The 18,806-nt window shown below is 43.2% G+C and overlaps 1 protein-coding gene across 1 annotated transcript in view; it reads right to left on the reverse strand.

Moving 5' to 3' along the window:
- Nucleotides 1-293: 293 nt before the first annotated feature.
- Nucleotides 294-18,806, reverse strand: part of Atac2 (Ada2a-containing complex component 2) — an 85,722-nt gene continuing 67,209 nt past the window's right edge. The window contains exons 11-14 of the mRNA XM_080284905.1: nt 16,961-17,076; nt 7,997-8,202; nt 4,458-4,639; nt 294-537 (exon numbers count right to left, since the gene is read on the reverse strand). Coding sequence (XP_080141031.1) covers nt 364-537; nt 4,458-4,639; nt 7,997-8,202; nt 16,961-17,076 — 678 coding nt within the window. The 3' untranslated portion in view covers nt 294-363. The remainder of the gene's footprint in view (nt 538-4,457; nt 4,640-7,996; nt 8,203-16,960; nt 17,077-18,806) is intronic.

The raw sequence follows: 18,806 nt of genomic DNA on the forward strand, positions 1-18,806 counted from the left end.
TTTGAATTATATTCTAGCATCACTCATAGCTGTCTTCATTAATGATGGCGAACTGTCTTGTTATTGTTATTATGGGGAAATGACTTGACGGCGAATTGTCCCGACCAGTTCTGAGTCGGTGGTTGAGTCATTGTATCTCAAGTATGAATGATGAGTTGTAACAAGAGATTAACACCAGAATGATACTTTGTCACTAAGAAGTGTCATGGAAAGATGTAGAGCCACAGCTGTTTGTTACTGCTTTATCTACCACTGACACAAATGAAATAAACTGCAAAAGAATGATAATCTGGGTCATGAAAGTAAAATGAGAAGTATAGGTAAATCTGAACAAAACTGGACTGGTAAAAGCTAAGTTAACAATCAGCGACTCAGCCTGAGGTACATAGCATGTTTACACTCGGGGCTGTCAGCTGGTAAATACTTGTCATAGAAATCCGACAGGAACTCTTCCACTTTAAAACCAAACCGCTGGTACAAGATGAGTGCTGGATTGGTTGCCGACACATGTAAGGTTACATCCTTCCCAGCACAGGTCTGTTTGATGATAATAGCAAGAGTGGAAGAACAATTAACTACACATATTAACTGCAGTATGATTCCTAAAGCTACATTCCTGAGAAAGAACTGTTGCTGCATTTATCATCTGTATTAAAAGTGATTCAGGCATATACAATATTATTTTATATCATGTATTTTTATGAGATACCATGCTGAATATGAATAAAGAACCCATGATTTATCTAGGTCAAATGAAAAACATTTCCCCCTTAAACTCTGCCAGTGTCTTCACTCCTTTTGGAAGTAACTCAAATTCAATTTCAATGACTTTCAAGCACAGTGCAGAAGGAGGGCACATCTCAGCCAACTAGTAGTCTGATGTCTGAGCTGTCTAAGTACATCATGAGTAAATGTATTTCACCTGTTCTGCAAAAAAGAAACATAAACAGCCCCAAACTTTTGCACAGCATGAAAGATTTCATGCTGCCCTGTGAGTCTCCTTCCAGACCAGGTGCAGCCCACAGATCTCTAAACAGTTTTTTTAAGGATTTACTCGTATGCCAATGTATGTGAGTTTGTTTACACACTTCCCCACTTAATATACATTTATCTGTCCAATCACTCCACTTTTAACCCATTACCTCCTTACTCACTGATCATGGGTATGATTATTTCATTTGCATTTCTGCATCACTAAACCTATTATTTTGTGTAACAAGTATCATTTCATTTGAAAGGCTGCAACATGCTTGCATGCGTCGGCCTTGGTAACCCAATGGCGGCTCTCCATGCTACTCAATCTCTGGCAGCTTCCCTTTTCAGTCCCTTCTCCCAGAGGTCACACTCATGACCTCGTCCCAGGTCTTATTTGGTGTACCCCTCGCAACCCTACCCCTTACATTAACACTTCTTACTTTTGACACCCAATTATCATCCCCCATCCCCTCCAAATGCCCAAACCATCTCAATCTACCTCTCCTCATCACAAAACCAATACACTCCAGTCCCATCCTACCTCTCAACTCTTCCATTGTAAACCTAGCCCTCTCAGGCCTCGCACTCAAGGATGCACTGCACATCCACCTAATCATTGCCATTTCTGCATGTCTAAGCCTGCGAATATCCTCTTCCTCTACTGTTCAGGCCTCACTACCATACAGCATTACACTCGTAACACATGCCACATACAAAGATCCCTTAGCACAGAGGGAGAGCCCTCTCCCTGAACTTCTTCCAACCACCCCTCACTCTAACCACAGAGCTAGCTCCAGCCCCACCTCCAGAATATAACATGTCTCTCAAATAACAAAATTCTTCCACACTCTCAAAAGCCTCACCAGCTAGATCAATTCTTTCACGCCTGACAACCTCCACATGCTCTCCGCGACACACTGCACACAGGAAATCAGCATTTTCTTGCAGTCTGCCTCTAATACCACTACATCTCTTACGCACCCACTTATCACAAACACTGCATAATATGGAATTACTTCCCACAACTTGTGGCAAATTGCACATGGCCACTCTCCCTCTTCTTTGACAGAACCACCACCAGTTGAACAATGAATATGGCATCAGTGGTCTCTTTGCCTGGCATAAACCCAAACTGCATCTCATCAATATTCACTCTTTCTCTAATCACACCTTCTAGAACTCTCTCCATTACCTTCATTATCTGATCCAAAATCTTTATGTCTCTATAATTTCCTCTTTCCAGGGCATTACCCTTCACTCTGTACACATTTACAATTACACTCTTTGGCCAATCATCTGAGACAACACACTCATTTATAATTGTATTTATCGTCAGTAACTAACCTCACTCATATATCTCCTGAGGCTTTCATCATTTCAGCAGTCAATCTAGACACATCTGCTACCTTCCCCACACGCATCCTACCTATAGCCCTGCTCACAGTAGCAACATCAATTAAAGGCCAAGGGCCAAACACTGGATATGCTAGCTCCAAACCTTTCCCTGTTCCAGTCGAGCTCCTCATTCAACAACTGGTTGTAATGCCCTCTTCAGAAGTCTTAAAGTGTGAAGATGTTTCTGTGTATAATGAGCAAGTGAGCTTTGTAACTGTTTTTCCCTGTTGCTAGTTTCAATTCCATGGACTCTGATCTCAGGGCTATGGGACTGAATACAAGGGCTGCCACAGATCGTGCAGTGTGGAGAGTCAACTTTAGGTGAACAAGGCCGATGTATGCAAGCGTGTTGGTGTCTTTATAAACGATATGATATGATACAACTGTCTGCAGAACAACTAACAACATAAAAATGAATCGCATGTAGAGATTGATTCCACAATAATTTGAATTCACATTGTTTTAATGCAGCAGAAACACACAAAATCTTTGAATAACACTCATATTATTGCAAACTGCACAGTATTATGGTTTGATAATGGTTTAGTGAGTCATACAAAACTGAAGTGATCAATACAGAGGGGGAAAAAAAATCACTGCTCTAGCTTTATTAGGTAAAAAGCTATTAGCCTCTGAAAACCCTGACAGTTGAGCTGGATTGTTCATTGTAATTTTCCACTCATACACCAGCAGTAAACTTTGCTCACTCATGATTAGAGCAAAACTCAGGCAGTAAGTCTGATTCTTTCTGGCTGCTTTCTATATTCATACCTCTTACCTTATTTTTCTTTTCTACTGGATTTTGGGTTTACTTATTGTATTACAAAATATCACTGCGAAGCACCAGGCACCTGGTGGTCTAATGGTCACAACACCCCCATCACTGACATAACTATGCCATGCACATGAATTTCATCCCCAAGAAGTTGCTGGATATTTTTTTTTTTTTTTCTTTACCATATAGTGCCATCATGGGTAGTAGATTGGTCATCTACCCTTAAATCTACTGAACCTGAGTAGTCTATTCTTGGATCACTACATCTCACTTGGAGTAATATAAGATGGGATTTTACCATTCACTGGGAAGAATTCAGCAGAAATGGAAGCTGGCCATCAAGAACTATGTGAACTCCCTGCTGATACAGAGGGAAGCATGAGGCACGTGGCACAGGAACCTCTACACTGCACTCATTTCAACCCTTTGACCATAATGTAAGACATCTGTCTAAAGAGAAACTGAATTTTATAAACAGTACACCCACTAGATAGCACAGCATGACAGAGATAAGAGTGTTGTGTAGCAGCAACTTTGAGCTTTAGTATAACACTACCCGCATCATGCCACGTCACTTAGTCATCGTGGCACATCCACTTAGTGAACATGCGTTTAATGCACTTGGCAAATTTTCTCCTATCTCTTATCATCTGAAATCAGTGACCTTTCAGGGTGGATTTCAACTCTGGGGGAAAAAAAAAAAAAAATCCACAGAGGCCAAATCCAGTGAGTAGGACAGCTGGGGGACAATAGTCATCTGCTTTGCCAAAAAATCATGATTAAGGAGTGATGTATGAGAAGGTGCACTGTCGTGATGCAGCATCCAGGTTTTGCTTGTCCACACCTCAGACTTCTTCCTTTGCACTGCCTCCCTCAAATGCTTCAGGATGTCTAAGTAAAATTCTTTATTAACTGTCTGACCACATGGAATAAACTCATGGTGAATGATACCTTTCCAATAAAAAAGACGATCAACATCACCATCACATATGAATGACTCTGGCGTGCCTTTTTTGATCGTGGTGACAATGTTCCAACCCACCGAAATGACTGCCATTTTGTTTTGACATCACGGCCATACACCCGCATTTGATCACCTGTTATGACACTTATCAGAAAGTACAAGGTCTTCCCAATTTGAAACAGAATTTCATGCAAACATGTTGCTCCTCAAGATCCATCATTGTTCAACCTGCAACAAATCACCAAGTGCATGAAACACACATTCACTCTAGCGCGTGTGCCTCGATGACAGTAGGCAAATTTTTGTCCTTGACTGTACAACATCAGCAAGATAAAGAAGAAAACTAACCTGAATGAGATGGTAGAGAACAAAGGTTGCCACACCAGCCCTGCGCCACTCAGGATGAACTAACAGATAAGACAGGTATGCTTCATTGAAGCCTGTATCAGGAACAACAACCCCAAATCCTACCACCAATTTGCGATAGAGAACTACACATGTGTGGTCTGGGTATTGCAGCACCTCAGATACTGAAAATGAGGACAGTTCACAACAGTTACACTGATAATCTGCATTTTAAATATAAAATTTTGCATAAGGCAAAAATATACAGTATTAAGTAATATAATACGCAACAGAACTGTACAGTAATAGCCATCCATCCCATCATCATCCAATTCCTTTTGCCCATTGACTGCAAAGGATCAGGGCTAGGTTACTCAGTCTCGACATTTAAGGCAAGGGCAACCAGCCTCACTGGTCCCTGAACTGCATAACGTGAAAAATTAATTCCAACCATCGCTGAGATGGAAACCCTTATATGCTTCATCTGGTGGAAGTGCCTTGACCCACCAGACGACCAGGTGTCATTTGGTTATATGGTTACACCCAATGCTGTAAACAGTTTCCTCGGTTATGAGAAACCATTCAGCTTGTCACTTGAGTTCAGCTGAGCTGAGTATTATGGAGTAGAATACAGCAGAGCAGAGCACAGTAAAGTAGAGTAGAGTAGAAGAGCGAGAGAGAGAGAGAGAGTAATCCAGTAATCCCTTTAAGACCCAGACACCCAAGTCCTGGACATTTTGGGCTTGGGTCCTTGGGGAGGAGGGGGGGGGAAGCTGATATGTGTTCATCTCCACTTTAAATTTGCCATGCAGTGATGAACAGCTGTGTTTTGGCGCATAGCAGAATGCCCCCTCCCAAGTTTCCGCCTACCTACCATCGTGACTGCACGCTCGTCGACATGGTTATGCCACGTGCTCATTTTTGTGAATAAACAGTGAATAAACTGCAATACCTCGCCACTAGACCACATAGGAATTTACCTTGTTGTGCAGCATTAAGAAATTAGAATTCAGAGCGCAATGGATTAACTGCAGAGCGTAAAACTGGCGCGTTGCAACTGGCATGGCGTAAGTGAGAACAGAATATGCAGTGTTAAACAATTATAATTCACAATGCAAAGGATTAAGTGCAGCACAACACTGGATTGAATGAAAGACTGACTAAGAGGGTGTATGTAGGTGAGGTGGAGGGAGGGAGAGGGAGGGGTAGACCGAGGATGAGGTGGAGGGATGGAGTTGAGAGGTATATGAGGGAGGGGGGGGTGAGTTGGGGAGAGGGGAGTCAAATGGTGGGTGACAGAGTGACTTGGAGGCGTTTTGTCTGTGGCCACCCTTTGCGGGATTAGGGCGTCGGGCTATAGATAGATATAGATAGATAGATAGACAACACTGGATTAATGTATGTGCTTCAAATGCACCTTCACCACTGTCAGAGCCTTAGAGGAGGCAGGTTAATCTTCGTGACAGCCTCAGACATGTCGTAAGTACCCTGTACAATGCAAAATATTTTCCATACTCACTTCTAATTTCTCATTCTCTGGTTCCTTTTCATTTATTTCATGGTTTCTGTCCCTTATTTGTGTGAATAGGGTCTTAAATAGGTGCTGTGCAGGTCCAGTAGGGAGTTATTTAGGTGGTTTTCAAAGTTAGGTTGGGTTGGGGTTTGTAAGTACCTGTCCAGGGGCATTTTCCCAAGTCCCGGACAAACCCAAGTCCCTGACATGCTTTTGGCTCTATTATGTTGGATCTTGGAGGGATTACTGTACACACACACACACACACACACACACACACACACACACACACACACACGAGTACATACGAGGTGCTACCTCAAAGTTCCAGGAATTTGAACAGAGGGAGCTAACTGTTTGCAGTTCTGCCTTTTGCCATTAGGAGGAGTCAGCAGCACCCCTTGTGCATCAGTGTGGCCCCGGCCGTGTCTGTGAGCGGACGTGTTGTTGAGCTACGCTTACTATTGTAATGTGGTGTGCAGGTGGTTTAGTGGTTTCGCAATGGCAGCCCTCACGGAACAAAGAACCTGCATCAAGTTCTGCTTCAAGATCAACAAGACAGCTGCAGAAATTCTCCAGTTGCTTCACCATGCCTTTGGTGACAATGCCATGTCCCAAAGCAGAACATTTTTCTGGTACAAGTGGTTTAAGGAAGAATGAACGTCCGTCGAAGACGATGACCTTTCTGGACGACCATCAATGGCAACAACACCAGAAAACGTCGGAAATGTTCATCAGGCTATCCTTGCAGATCGTTGCAGAACTATCCATGATGTTTGTGATATCGCTGGATTGTTGTACGGGAGCGTGCAACACATTTTGTTGGACATGTTTGGCATGAAAAGCATCACTGCAAAATTTGTGCCAAGACTGCTGAGTGACGAGCAGAGGGCACATTGCATTGCAGTTTGCTGGGAGCTCGAGAATCAGGTAAGAGATGATGCCACCTTCATCTCCAAGGTCATAACTGGCGATGAATCATGGGTTTATGGTTATGACCCGTAGACAAAGCATCAGTCATAGCAATGGAAGTCTCCCAAATCCCCAAAGCCAAAAAAATGTGTCAAGTTTGCAGCAATGTCAAGTCAATGATGATTGTTTTCTTCGATATCCAAGGGATTGCTCACAAGGAATTCGTCACATCTGGTAAATCTGTCAGTGGAAAGTTTTACTGTGAAGTTTTGCAGCATCTGAGGGAGAACATCTACTGCAAACATCCACCACAGTGGAAGAACAAGGACTAGGTCCTGCATCGTGACAATGCCCCCACCCACACATTAATTGTTCTCCAGCAGTTCCTGGCTTCAACTAATATGGTAGTCATTCCCCACCCACCCTATTCACCTGACTTTGTCCCCTGTGACTTTTTCCTGTTTCCCAAGCTGAAATTTCAACTGAAAGGGTGTCTATTTGACTTGACTGAGGGATCCAGACAGAATCGCAGGAGGTGCTCAAGACCATTACGCCTGAAGCCTTCCAGGGATGCATGGACTCATGGAAAAAATCCTGGGACTATTGTATACATACCCAAGGGGACTACTTTGAAGGCGACAGTAAGAACTAGGAGGTAAGGTAACTCCTTTCCCTACAATATTCAAATTACTGGAACTTTTGGGTAGCACCTTGTGTGTGTGTGTGTGTGTGTGTGTGTGTGTGTGTGTGTGTGTGTGTGTGTGTGTGTGTGTGTATATATATATATATATATATACTGTATATATATATATATATTTGTGTGTGTGTGTCACAGCTGAATATACCTTTGTTTTAGCACCATATTTGCTAAGCTGAAGGAAATACATGGCTGGAGAAAAAAAAATGCCCAAGGGCACCTATCAGTCTCATTCTGGACACCCTAATGAACTCAAACCTGAAGGGAAAAAAGATATGTGTGTGTCAGAGAGAGAGAGAGAGAGAGAGAGAGAGAGAGAGAGAGAAAAATTCTATACAGTATACCCAATTTCATGGTAAGGCCCTATTTTGGCATTAGGGGACTGGACTATGTGTACTGGCAGAAGTGTTAACAACTCACAGTCAATTCCTGGCCAAAAGAATTGCCTGGCCATTTGGTTGATGGCAGGGACGTGTTGTGGTGTCACGTAACAATAATCCAGGGGGTGGCGTGGTGGGGGTGTCCATTTGGGATCACTGCGATGGGGGTACATCTCAACCTCTCGTAACAAGCGCAGCTTCACTGGTTCACACTCATAATCCCGCATGATGAATGGCTTGAGTGTCCTGAAGAGGGATACCATGTTAGTACAGTTAAATGTTTCAATGAATATTTGCTTAATATAATTAAACTATAATACAGCCATCAAATGCAGAGGATACTGTGTTGTTCAGTGAAGACGAAGGGGAACTGCAAGGCTTGGTGGATGAGTTTGGGACAGTGTGTAAGAAACGGAATCTAAAGGTGTATGTAGGGAAGAGTAAAGTGATGGTCTTTGAGAGAGGTGAAGTCAGTGAATGTACAGTGAGGCTGGATGGTGAGGAAATGGAAAATGTGAGTATGTTTAAGTACTTGGGTAGTGTGATGAGTAAGGATGGAAGTTTGGAGAGTGAAGTGCTTGAAAGGGTACAACAAGGAAGAAAGGTTGCTGGTTCCTTGAAAGCAGTGATAAGAAAAAGGGAAGTGAGCATGGAAGTGAAAAAGTTATTACATGACAGTAGTTGCAGTTGGTCAAGTTATTACATGACCAACTCTAACGTATGGAAGTGAAGCTTGGACGTTGTTGGAAGGACATAAGTCAAGAATGAAAGCAATGGAAATGAGTTACTTAAGAGGAGCCTGTAGAGTCACATGGAGAGACAGCTGACAAATGAGAATATAAAGGAGCATTGTGGTGTGGATGTGGATGTAATAGGATGCGTTATGAGGAACACACTGAGGTGGTTTGGCCATGTGGAGAGGATGGAAGGTGAGAGACTGACGAAGAGAGTGTATGTGAGTGAGGTGGAGGGGGGGGAGAGGGAGGGGGAAGCCAAGGATGAGATGGAGGGATGGAATGGAGAGGTATATGAGAGAAGGGGGGTATGAGTTGGGAGCAGGGCAGTGAAATGGCAGGAGACAGGGCGACATGGAAGCGATTTGTTTGTGGCCACCCTGTACGGGATTGAGGCGTCTGGCAATAGATAAATAGATAGGGCCATCAATTCATTTTGCAAACTAGATCCTACAGATCCTACTTTCAAAACATTTCTTTCCACTTGATGCCATGCTGCATATTTGATGCCTGATGGTTTAACAGTTTAAGGCACTGCAACTGGATGTGACCCAAAGGTGTTTAAGTCTGAGGGATGATTGGGGTTTATGTCTCACAAAATTCCACTCAGCGGAAAGAAAGTCACTCTTGCCCTATACTCGTATATGTGGATTGAATAGCCTAACCCTAGGCACATACACTCCTAATGGGCAATAAAGGACTCAATAATGCATGGGTGGATAATGTATACTTTCACCAATGGCATGAGCTGCCTCCAATGTGGTACTGATAGGTACAAGGATATACAGTAACAGCTAAAAGCAAAATAAAAATAATTTCACTTCTCTGTCTCCCTCCCTCCACAAAATAATGGCTGAATGACATACTTTGTTGGTAAATCTCATGATGAAGTAGTAAGTGTTTCTATTATACCCTTGCCACTTCTCACAATCTTGGCAAGACACAGTCTTTCACACTCCAAAGGTCATACTCTCATCAGCTCAGGTCATCTTCTACCACCCTTTCCTTACAAGATTATTTCTGTGTATGGCATATTATTATTATTCTGTATGTTATTCGTGCAATTTATATCAGTATCAATGAGATATAAGACCATAAAAGAGAATTGTGGTGTAATATTCAAGATCAATCACTAAGAAACACGTGCCAGAGAGAAACCTAATCATATCATTTATAAAGGCTCCAACATGCTTGCATGCATCAGCCTTGGTCACCTAATGGTGGTTCTCCATGCTGCACGATCTCTATTCAGTCTCTTATCCATTAGGTCACACTCTATGACCTCGTCCCAGGTGTTTTTTAGTCTGTCTCTCGCAACCCTACCCCCAACGTTTACATTTCTCACTTTCTGCACCCAACTGTCTTCCTCCATTCTCTCCACATGCCCAAACCACCTCATTGTGCCCCTCCTCATCACAGCACCAATACACTCCAGTCCCATCCTTCCTCTCAACTCTTCAATCGTAAACTAGGGCCTCCCAGGCCTCGCATTCAAGGACACACTGTACATCCATCTAATCATTGTCATTTCTGTACATTTGAGCCTACAAATATCCTCCTCCTTTACTGCCCAGGTCTCACTACCATACAGCATTACACTCCTTACACATGCTGCATTCAAAGATCCCTTAGCGTGGAGGGAGAACCCTCTAAATGTCAGAAGCAACAGCCCCTTGAACCTCCTTCAACCACTCCTCATTCTAGGGACAATGCTTGCTCCAGCCCCAACTCCAGTTCAAAATAAATCCGTCAAAAATCAAAACTCTTCCACACACTCAAGAGATTCATCAGCAAGATCAATCCTTTCATGCCTGACAATCTCTATATGCTCTCACCGACACACCATGCACACGAAATCAGCATTATCTCACAGTATACCTTTTACCCCACTACATGTCTTATGCATCCACTTATCACAAGTACTGCACAAGACAGAATTACTTCCCACACCTTTGTGGCAAATTGCACACGGCCACTCTCCCTTGGCTTTGACAGTGCCTCCACCAGCCATGGATATCGGCACTTTTGTTTCTTCCACATTTACTCTCAAACATTTGTGCCATATTCCATCTCTCCACTTCCTAAATCTTTCCTGTGTCTCCAGTTCACTCTCTGCAATCAACACCAAGTCATCGCCATACAACACCTTCCATGGGTATCTATTTCTGAAGTCATGTGAGATACTGTAGTTTCATGCACCACGACAAACAATAAAAGGGACTCCAGACTGACCCTTGATGCACTGGTGTAGTGGTATGCTGCCTGGTTCTCACCTGAAAGTCCCGGGCTCGATTCCCGGCATAGTGGTAATACACTGGATGATTTTTTCCTGTGTAAAGTACAGGTTTCTCTCTTCATTCTGAATTGCCATAAGTGCTTGGGATAGATTAAAAGCATTTAGCTGCCCGAGTGCCAAAGGGTTATCTCATCCTCTTCAGGCCCACAGTGGGGGCAGAGGGACACTGGTTACAAGATTTTGACAAAGTGACATAACTTTTACCTGGCCGTGGTGTAGTGGTAGTATAGTAGTAGTAGTTGTTCCCTAGGCAGTCTGGCCAAACAGCCCTGAGCCCCTTAGGAAAGCCATGGCCGAGACCGGGCTTTCCCACAGAGCTTTCAAAGAGTGTATGTTGTGTTGTTGGCGTAGAAGATTGTGAACAATGCAGTCTTCCATAATGTGCTTAATAGTATGGGGTGCCGTGCTGCATCCTGGACAGGCATCAGCGACGGAGTCATCCAGCCTCTTCTGGTAGCTTAAGAGGGCTGGATGGTGCCCACATCTCAGCCTGGCCAGGTGGACCCTATCTTCACGAGGGAGATATGATTCAGAAGGGTGGATGTCAGGAGGCTGGGCATGCAGCTGTGTGTTGTCTTTAAGTGACTGTATGGAGCGGCGAGTGATCTGAGTGTGGATATGCTTCTGGAAGCTGGTCTGAGGTGGGCGAGAGGGGAGAGATGACAGTATTTGTGTATGGTACCATGTGCTGGGTGTTGTTTTGATGTTCCTTGGTGTGGGTGGATGTGTTGCCATGTAATATAGTGGATGTTGTGGGTGGCCGCAAACAAATCGCCTCCACGTCTCCCTGTCCCCCTCCATTTCACTGCCCCGCTCCCAACTCACACCCCCCTCTCTCATATACCTCTACACCCCATCCCTCCATCTCATCCTCAGCCTGTCTCTCCATTTGACTCACAGGTTCCTCTTAAATAACCAATCAGAATTATTCCCACTGATTCTTCAACTCAGCTATCACGTATTTCTGCTATCATGCGTAGTTGCGTAACCAATTAGCCACGATAGCAGCAGGATGGGTGTACAAGATACTGAAGTGCTACATGTGGAATCGGAGAAGGACATTGGAGTTATAATAGATTCTAACCTGAAATATGAAGATCAATTAATGGAAAAAGTTAATAAGGCTAATGTGATGATGGGATTGACCAGCAGAACTTTTCAATTTCTTGATGTTGGATCTTTTGTCCCACTCTACAAATCAATGGTTCATTCTTAAATTGATTTTGCCAGTACAGTATGGCAACCTTATTCCAAGGGTTTAATAATAAAACTGGAGTCAGTTCAGTGGAAAGCCACTAAGCAACTTCCTAGAACGAAAGACCTTCTCTACCCAGAAAGACTTACAAAGATTGGACTGCCTAGTATGAGGTACTGCATGTTGTGGGCAGATATGATAGAATATACAAAATTCTTCATGGTTCTATGATCAAACAGCTTGCGACGTCATAAATCTTAGGAAGGATACCAATCAACAAATGGAAACAAGAGGTCGCAGTCTCAAGTTATACCTGAAACCAGCACTCACAACAAAGAGAAGAGAATTTTTCGTTTTGAGAACTGTGAAAACTTGGAACGGTTTACCAGAGGAAATGGTAAAGGCAGTCAGCCTAAACAGTTTTAAAGTAATTTAAATAGTTTCTGGGAGCACCTTGAATTAAAGTATGATAATTTCAAAGCTGAACCCAGCAGCATCACACAAGTACCAAAGGCTCCTGAGTGCAGCATACAGAAACCATATGGATCCTGTGCTGGAAATTAACCTTAAGTAACTCTAAGTAAGTAATCAACCTACCTTCTCTTTTCCTAAAATGTGCAATGCACACAGTCATGTTCATTGCCTTCCCAAAACTCGAGTAACCCTTCCCCTTCCTCATTTCGCGTACCATATTGCCTTCTGATTTGTCCACTCACATATTTATTTCACCACATCTGCATCAAAAAATAGCTTGAAAGAGTCCAAAGGCGACACAGCTTCAGATCCACTGATAGCTGGGTTCAGCCCAAAAAAATCAGTCGTAAATTCAGGCACGTGGTTGGGGCGTGCGTCAGTAAACACACTGCTTATCAACTGCCAGCCACCTTCAATTTCTTTTTCATAAATATCATCAGATTCATCAAATTCACCACTCTCAAGTTCTTCACTCGACAAATCATTGATATCCATGTCTTGAGCCGTCAGATGATAATCCTCATCACTCGAGGAATTGCAAGATTCCTCAAGAATGCTCTGTGATTCGGCCATAATTCACTGTGGAGGATGCAGCAGTACAATCTCCTATGATACAGCCAGGACTGATCCTGGTGGGATGCAGAGTTACTGTCCACCATCCCATCAATCACGTTCCCTCCCATATTTATATATATTAGGACTGGCTGAATAAAAAAGTGGGTGGGCAAAGTGGGTGGAGCTTATTTTATCCCCAGTAACATATACGATCCAATACGAAAGGCCCTAGCACAATAAACTAAACCCTCTGCTGTCTCCTTTGGTGGCACTGATATATGATGACACAGTGGCGTCATAGTGTGTCCGCACTGGAGGGTTATGATGATGTATAAGCGTCATCGTGGCAAAGGGGTTAAAAGTGAGTGATACACTCCTCCCACCCAAGCATCATTCCATCCCATGTCATGGTAGATGATCACCCACTTATTTACCACTTTGTACACTCTAACCGTTTTTGGTGCCCAATTATGTTCCTAGAGGTTGTATGTTTACTACAATTAATACTGGGTATGATCTGGTGAGGAATTGGAAAATGTGAGTACGTTTAAGTATTTGGGTAGTGTGATGAGTAAGGATGGAGGTTTGGAGTGTGAAGTGCTTGAAAGGGTACAGCAGGGAAGAAAGGTTGCTGGTTCCTTGAAAGCAGTGATAAGAAACAGGGAAGTGAGCATGGAAGTGAAAAAGTTACTACATGACAGTATTGTGATACCAACTCTAACGTACGGAAGTGAAGCTTGGACATTGTTGGAAGGACACAAGTCAAGAGTGAGAGCAGTGGAAATGAGTTATTTAAGAGGAGCCTGTGGAGTCACGTGGAGAGACAGGCTGACGAATGAGGATATAAAGGAGCGTTGTGGTGTGGATGTGGATGTGATAGGAAGCGTTATGAGGAACACACTGAGGTGGTTTGGCCATGTGGAGAGGATGGAGGGCGAAAGACTGACGAAGAGAGTGTATGTGAGTGAGGTGGAGGGGGGAAGAGGGAGGGGGAGGCCGAGGATGAGATGGAGGGATGGGGTGGAGAGATATATGAGAGAGGGGGGTGTGAGTTGGGAGCAGGGCAGTGAAATGGCGGGGACAGGGCGACTTGGAGGCGATTTGTTTGTGGCCACCCCAAACGGGATTGAGGCGTCTGGCAATAGATAGATAGATAGATGATCTGGGGGGAGGGGTAAAAAAAAATTTTAACAGGTACAAAATGGGGGCTTTGGGATAATTTTTGGACTTTATCCAACCAACTGGCCTTACAATAGGGATTTCTATGGTACCATTTGGGCAAATTCCATTTTCACAAAAAAATTCAATGATACAATGGCTGCATGACTGGAGGGGCCAGTGTATTGTATTACTATTTAAGATTTTGATATTCCTACAAGATTGCAATAATGCAGACTTAGATAAGTGAGCAACATCATAAATATATCATTCTTTCCTCGTCCATCTGCCTACAGGTGACTTTATACTCCCTCTTCTGTCTTTCTTTCTTTCATTCTTTCCTCTTCGTTCTGCCTGTGGGTGACTCTACACTGAGTGACAAGCCAAATGGTTTCCTGTACACCAAGAAACCATTTACTATGCTGGGTGGTAACCATACAACCAAATTTTGGCACCTGGTGGTTTAGTGGGTAATTACGGCGCTCCAATCACACTGAGCCGGTGAAGGTTCATATCCAAGGGATGGTTGGGTTTTACTGCTCACGTAATGCCACTCAGGGATGAGTGAGGCTGGTCACTCTCATCTTAAATATCAGGACCAACTTGCCTAGCCCAAGGCTCCTACGCTTCTCATGGGGCAACGCAGGATTAGATGATGGATGGATAAACAATAAACTAAGCATTCTGGGTCATGTATGCACACACAAGGAGCATAGTATTATAGCACCACATCAAAAGCATACAGAGCATGAAGAAAGAGGCAAGATAAATATTTTGAGGTTAATAGCCAGTATTATACGGAAATTACAGTATTACTGGCTTTAATTATAAAATTATATACAGTACAGTGCATGGTCCAATGTCTGATGATATTCTGGGGTAATGCAAAGGGTGATAAGGTACCCACATAGGTTTATTGCTACTGCAGGGCCCCTTCGGGGGGCACAAACAATATTCGCTGAAATTCAGTATTTGAGGGAATCTCTGTGATGTAACCCCCATAAAAAGGGAGGGAGCATTGTACTTCTATGCACGTTCATCACATAATTCTGTGTGATTGCCACACATGAAAAATGGGGTCCAAATTCTTTGGACCCTGCTCCTGAATCTGCCAGTGATGTGAAGTACAGCACCCATGTGCAAGGGTGCCTGCCACATAAATCTCTTTTTAATAGCATTAGGTCAAAACTTTTTCGTACCACTGACACTCCTTCTCTTACTCAGTTTTAAATATCACCAACTCTATTACTTTCAAAAACTTCCTTCTGTCTCCCTCAAAAACTTCCTTCTGTCTCCCTCTCTCTTTATTTAAACTGCAATGTTCCATTACTCTCCCAGTGCTATCACCATTAGTAAGGTCTCTGTTCTCATCTCTCAGCTGGCATGCCTCCATTTAAGTGTGAACACAGCACCCAACTGAGCACATCCTCTCACCCCTTTTCAGCCCAACTCTCTAATTCAGGAGTTAAACAGCATTCTCAGCTTTGTATGTATACATTAGGAAAACTCTGAAGCAATCCTCCCTCATGTATTTCCTCCATGCCCACAACCTCCAACTTTTTTTAAATGCAACGTATCCATGCACCTCAAACTGAAGAGGTCATGATTGTGGCACTCTGGTTTAGCATTCTCTGGAAGGGATAATAATGCAGACCTTCAGCTTTTGGTTTCTTCTTTAATCTGCTTCATTTACTTTCTTTATAAAGGCTCCAACATGCCTGCCTGCATCAGCCTTGGCCACCTAACAGTGGCTCTCCACACTGCTTGATCTCTTGCACCCTTTCTCTTCAGTCTCTTAATCCTGAGGCCACACTCTGTGACCTCATACTGTATATGAAAAAATGTACAGTATATGAGAAAAGCTTCTTTCAACTACACATCTGGTTGAACATAAAAACAAGGCAATATCTGGGGACTAAACAATTTCATTCTTATTAATACTTAAAGTCAGGGACTTATTACCTCTTTGTTGGGCAGGGGAGGTTTTCCTCGGTGATACGACTTTATGGCCCTCTGTTAGGCATGGCTCTCTCTCAGCTGAACCATACTGTCTGGTAATAACGTCTTCAGTACCATGACATACTTTTAATTTTCTTCTTGCCAACTTCAAATCTATCAAGCATAGGGAAGACTTCTTGAATTGGTGAATTTAGTTACAACCTTCATTAACTCCATCATAATAAGTGATCTCTCAAAAGAAGATTAAATATCTGGACAGCGTTAATCCAAACAATCCATCACCAGACTGAATGAGTTAACTGGACTTAAATACTCAAGTGGCATCTGACATGACAAATATTTGAGGAGACAGAAAATGTAAGCTTACAGTTGGAGTGCATAATGCAGAATGAGTTTAAGACCATAAAAGTATCTTCTTGCATTCTGGTACAAAGCTTACTGTATTCAGAGCACTATTAACTTTAATCTACCACTATACCAACAGTGTTCTAATATACTGCAATATTCTCTGTCTGTCTGTCTGACTGTCTGTCCCTTTCTCTCTCTCTCTCTCTCTCTCTCTCTCTCTCTCTCTCTCTCTCTCTCACTCTCTCTTTCTCTAATACCTGCCTGTGATGGAACAATGTACAGTACCTGAGAGTATAGGGACTGTAGAGGAAAGTTATATTATCTTCCACTTGGCCACCAAGTCTCATAAGGAAGGAGGAATTCTCATCCTGTCTTTTGTAGGCTACATCACTGCTGCACACCTGAGAAGATAAAATATTTTGTAATAAATATATTTCACTGCTTCAGGTAACATATTACAATAGAATGATAATTTATATTTTTCCACAATCATGTGGATATGAACCCAGTTTCGTGTATAACACTACACTGTACAGTTGACTCTCACTTTATCAAACTCCAATACTGTACAGTAAAAGTCCTCTCATTCGGTATCTGGTCTTACGATATTTCCAGTCTTTTGGCGATTTTCATAAATAATCCCATTACAAAAGTTCTCTGCTCTTCCGGTACATATGCTGAGCCGATTGGCCAATTTGGCACTAGATCTAATGCTTTTCATAATAATTCAGTGCTTTTCATCATAATTAGTGCCAATGAAAGATTTTCTTCCATATCTGGCATGTTTTGAAGTCCAATTTAGCGCAAAAGTTTGAACAGTTCATCTATAGCTTAGCAAGTTTTAAAGTTAAGTTTAGTGCTTTGAAGATTTCTGCTTGCCAACACTGAATGTGCTGTCAGCCATCATCACTCGTGAGTGGCTTTGTGAGGAGGACATTTAGAAAGTTTGGAAACTTTGTTGTTCCATTTTAAGATCATTCTCTCATTCTTGTGTTGCACTATGGCCTCTACTAGTGGAAAGCCTACCAGTGGAAAGCCTACTGGTGTTGTGAAAAAATGCACCCACAAGGTGCTGACTATCACCAAGAGGACTGAGTTATTGAAAAAATTGGAGGCAGGTGTTCCTAGAAAGAGGATAATGGAAGATTATGGTGTGAGCTCTTCCACTATATACGATCTTACGAAACAGAAGGCCAATTTAGTGCTTAAGGTTGACTAATAATACTAGCTAGACACTGTGATTGCACTGGGGTGACCAATCATGATTGCCAGAAACTTTTCAGCAGGTTTTCCTGGCCATCCGGCAATTTCTGCTTTTTCGGCACCTGCTTGGTCCCGAAGACGCCAAATGAGAGGACTTTTACTGTATAACATATTTTGGATTTACAGAATGCCTCTGAGCCCAATGAACTTTTTTTAGTTATACTGAAGTATACTGAAGGGAGTAGGCTGTGGCATCATCCAATCAGTGTGGTAATCCCAAGTGGAATGGGAATGCTGGTGACAGGGAGAGCTGGAGCTCTCGTTTCACTAGCTACCAGTATATCTGACCATCCCCTTATGCTGACCTTTTCAGTGCGACACTAACATGGAGAGTGGACGAGCATATTCTCCCACACACTTCCTCTAACTATCTACTGTACTACCCTACATGCGCTTTACATATCACACAATGTACCCTACTACATCTCAGGGGTTGATGCCAGAAATGGCATATGGCCAGAAAACTTTGCCCCTGCTACCCAATGGCGGACCTGTTGAAGGGAGACGTGATGAGGGCTCTGACAGCATAGATTTTGGGGCCGGGATGAGATAGGACTTGAACCTGTACTAAAGGATACAGGGCACTGCAGTTCCCGGGCTGCCACTTTGGCCCAATAGAGAGGGGCCGGGACCTGGGAGTTGCGACCCAGGAGGCTTCCCTATCAGTGAGTGTATAATGGCGAAGAAGTTACAGTGCCAAGGCGCACTTGGAGGGTGTCCCTGTAGCTGTCTTGGTAGGGTGCCCAAAGGCCACTGCCACAGCCACTGGTCATGGCTGGTGGGCTAAGGGTCCCAGATCCCATGCCTGGACTTGGGACTTTGCAGGTGGGTGGGGCCTGTGGTATCTCTCTCCCTGTTAATTTTATCA

Source organism: Coenobita brevimanus, chromosome 103 (assembly GCF_032717465.1).
Source record: "Coenobita brevimanus isolate Jiangsu-jjx chromosome 103, ASM3271746v2, whole genome shotgun sequence".
Classification (NCBI taxonomy): domain Eukaryota; kingdom Metazoa; phylum Arthropoda; class Malacostraca; order Decapoda; family Coenobitidae; genus Coenobita; species Coenobita brevimanus.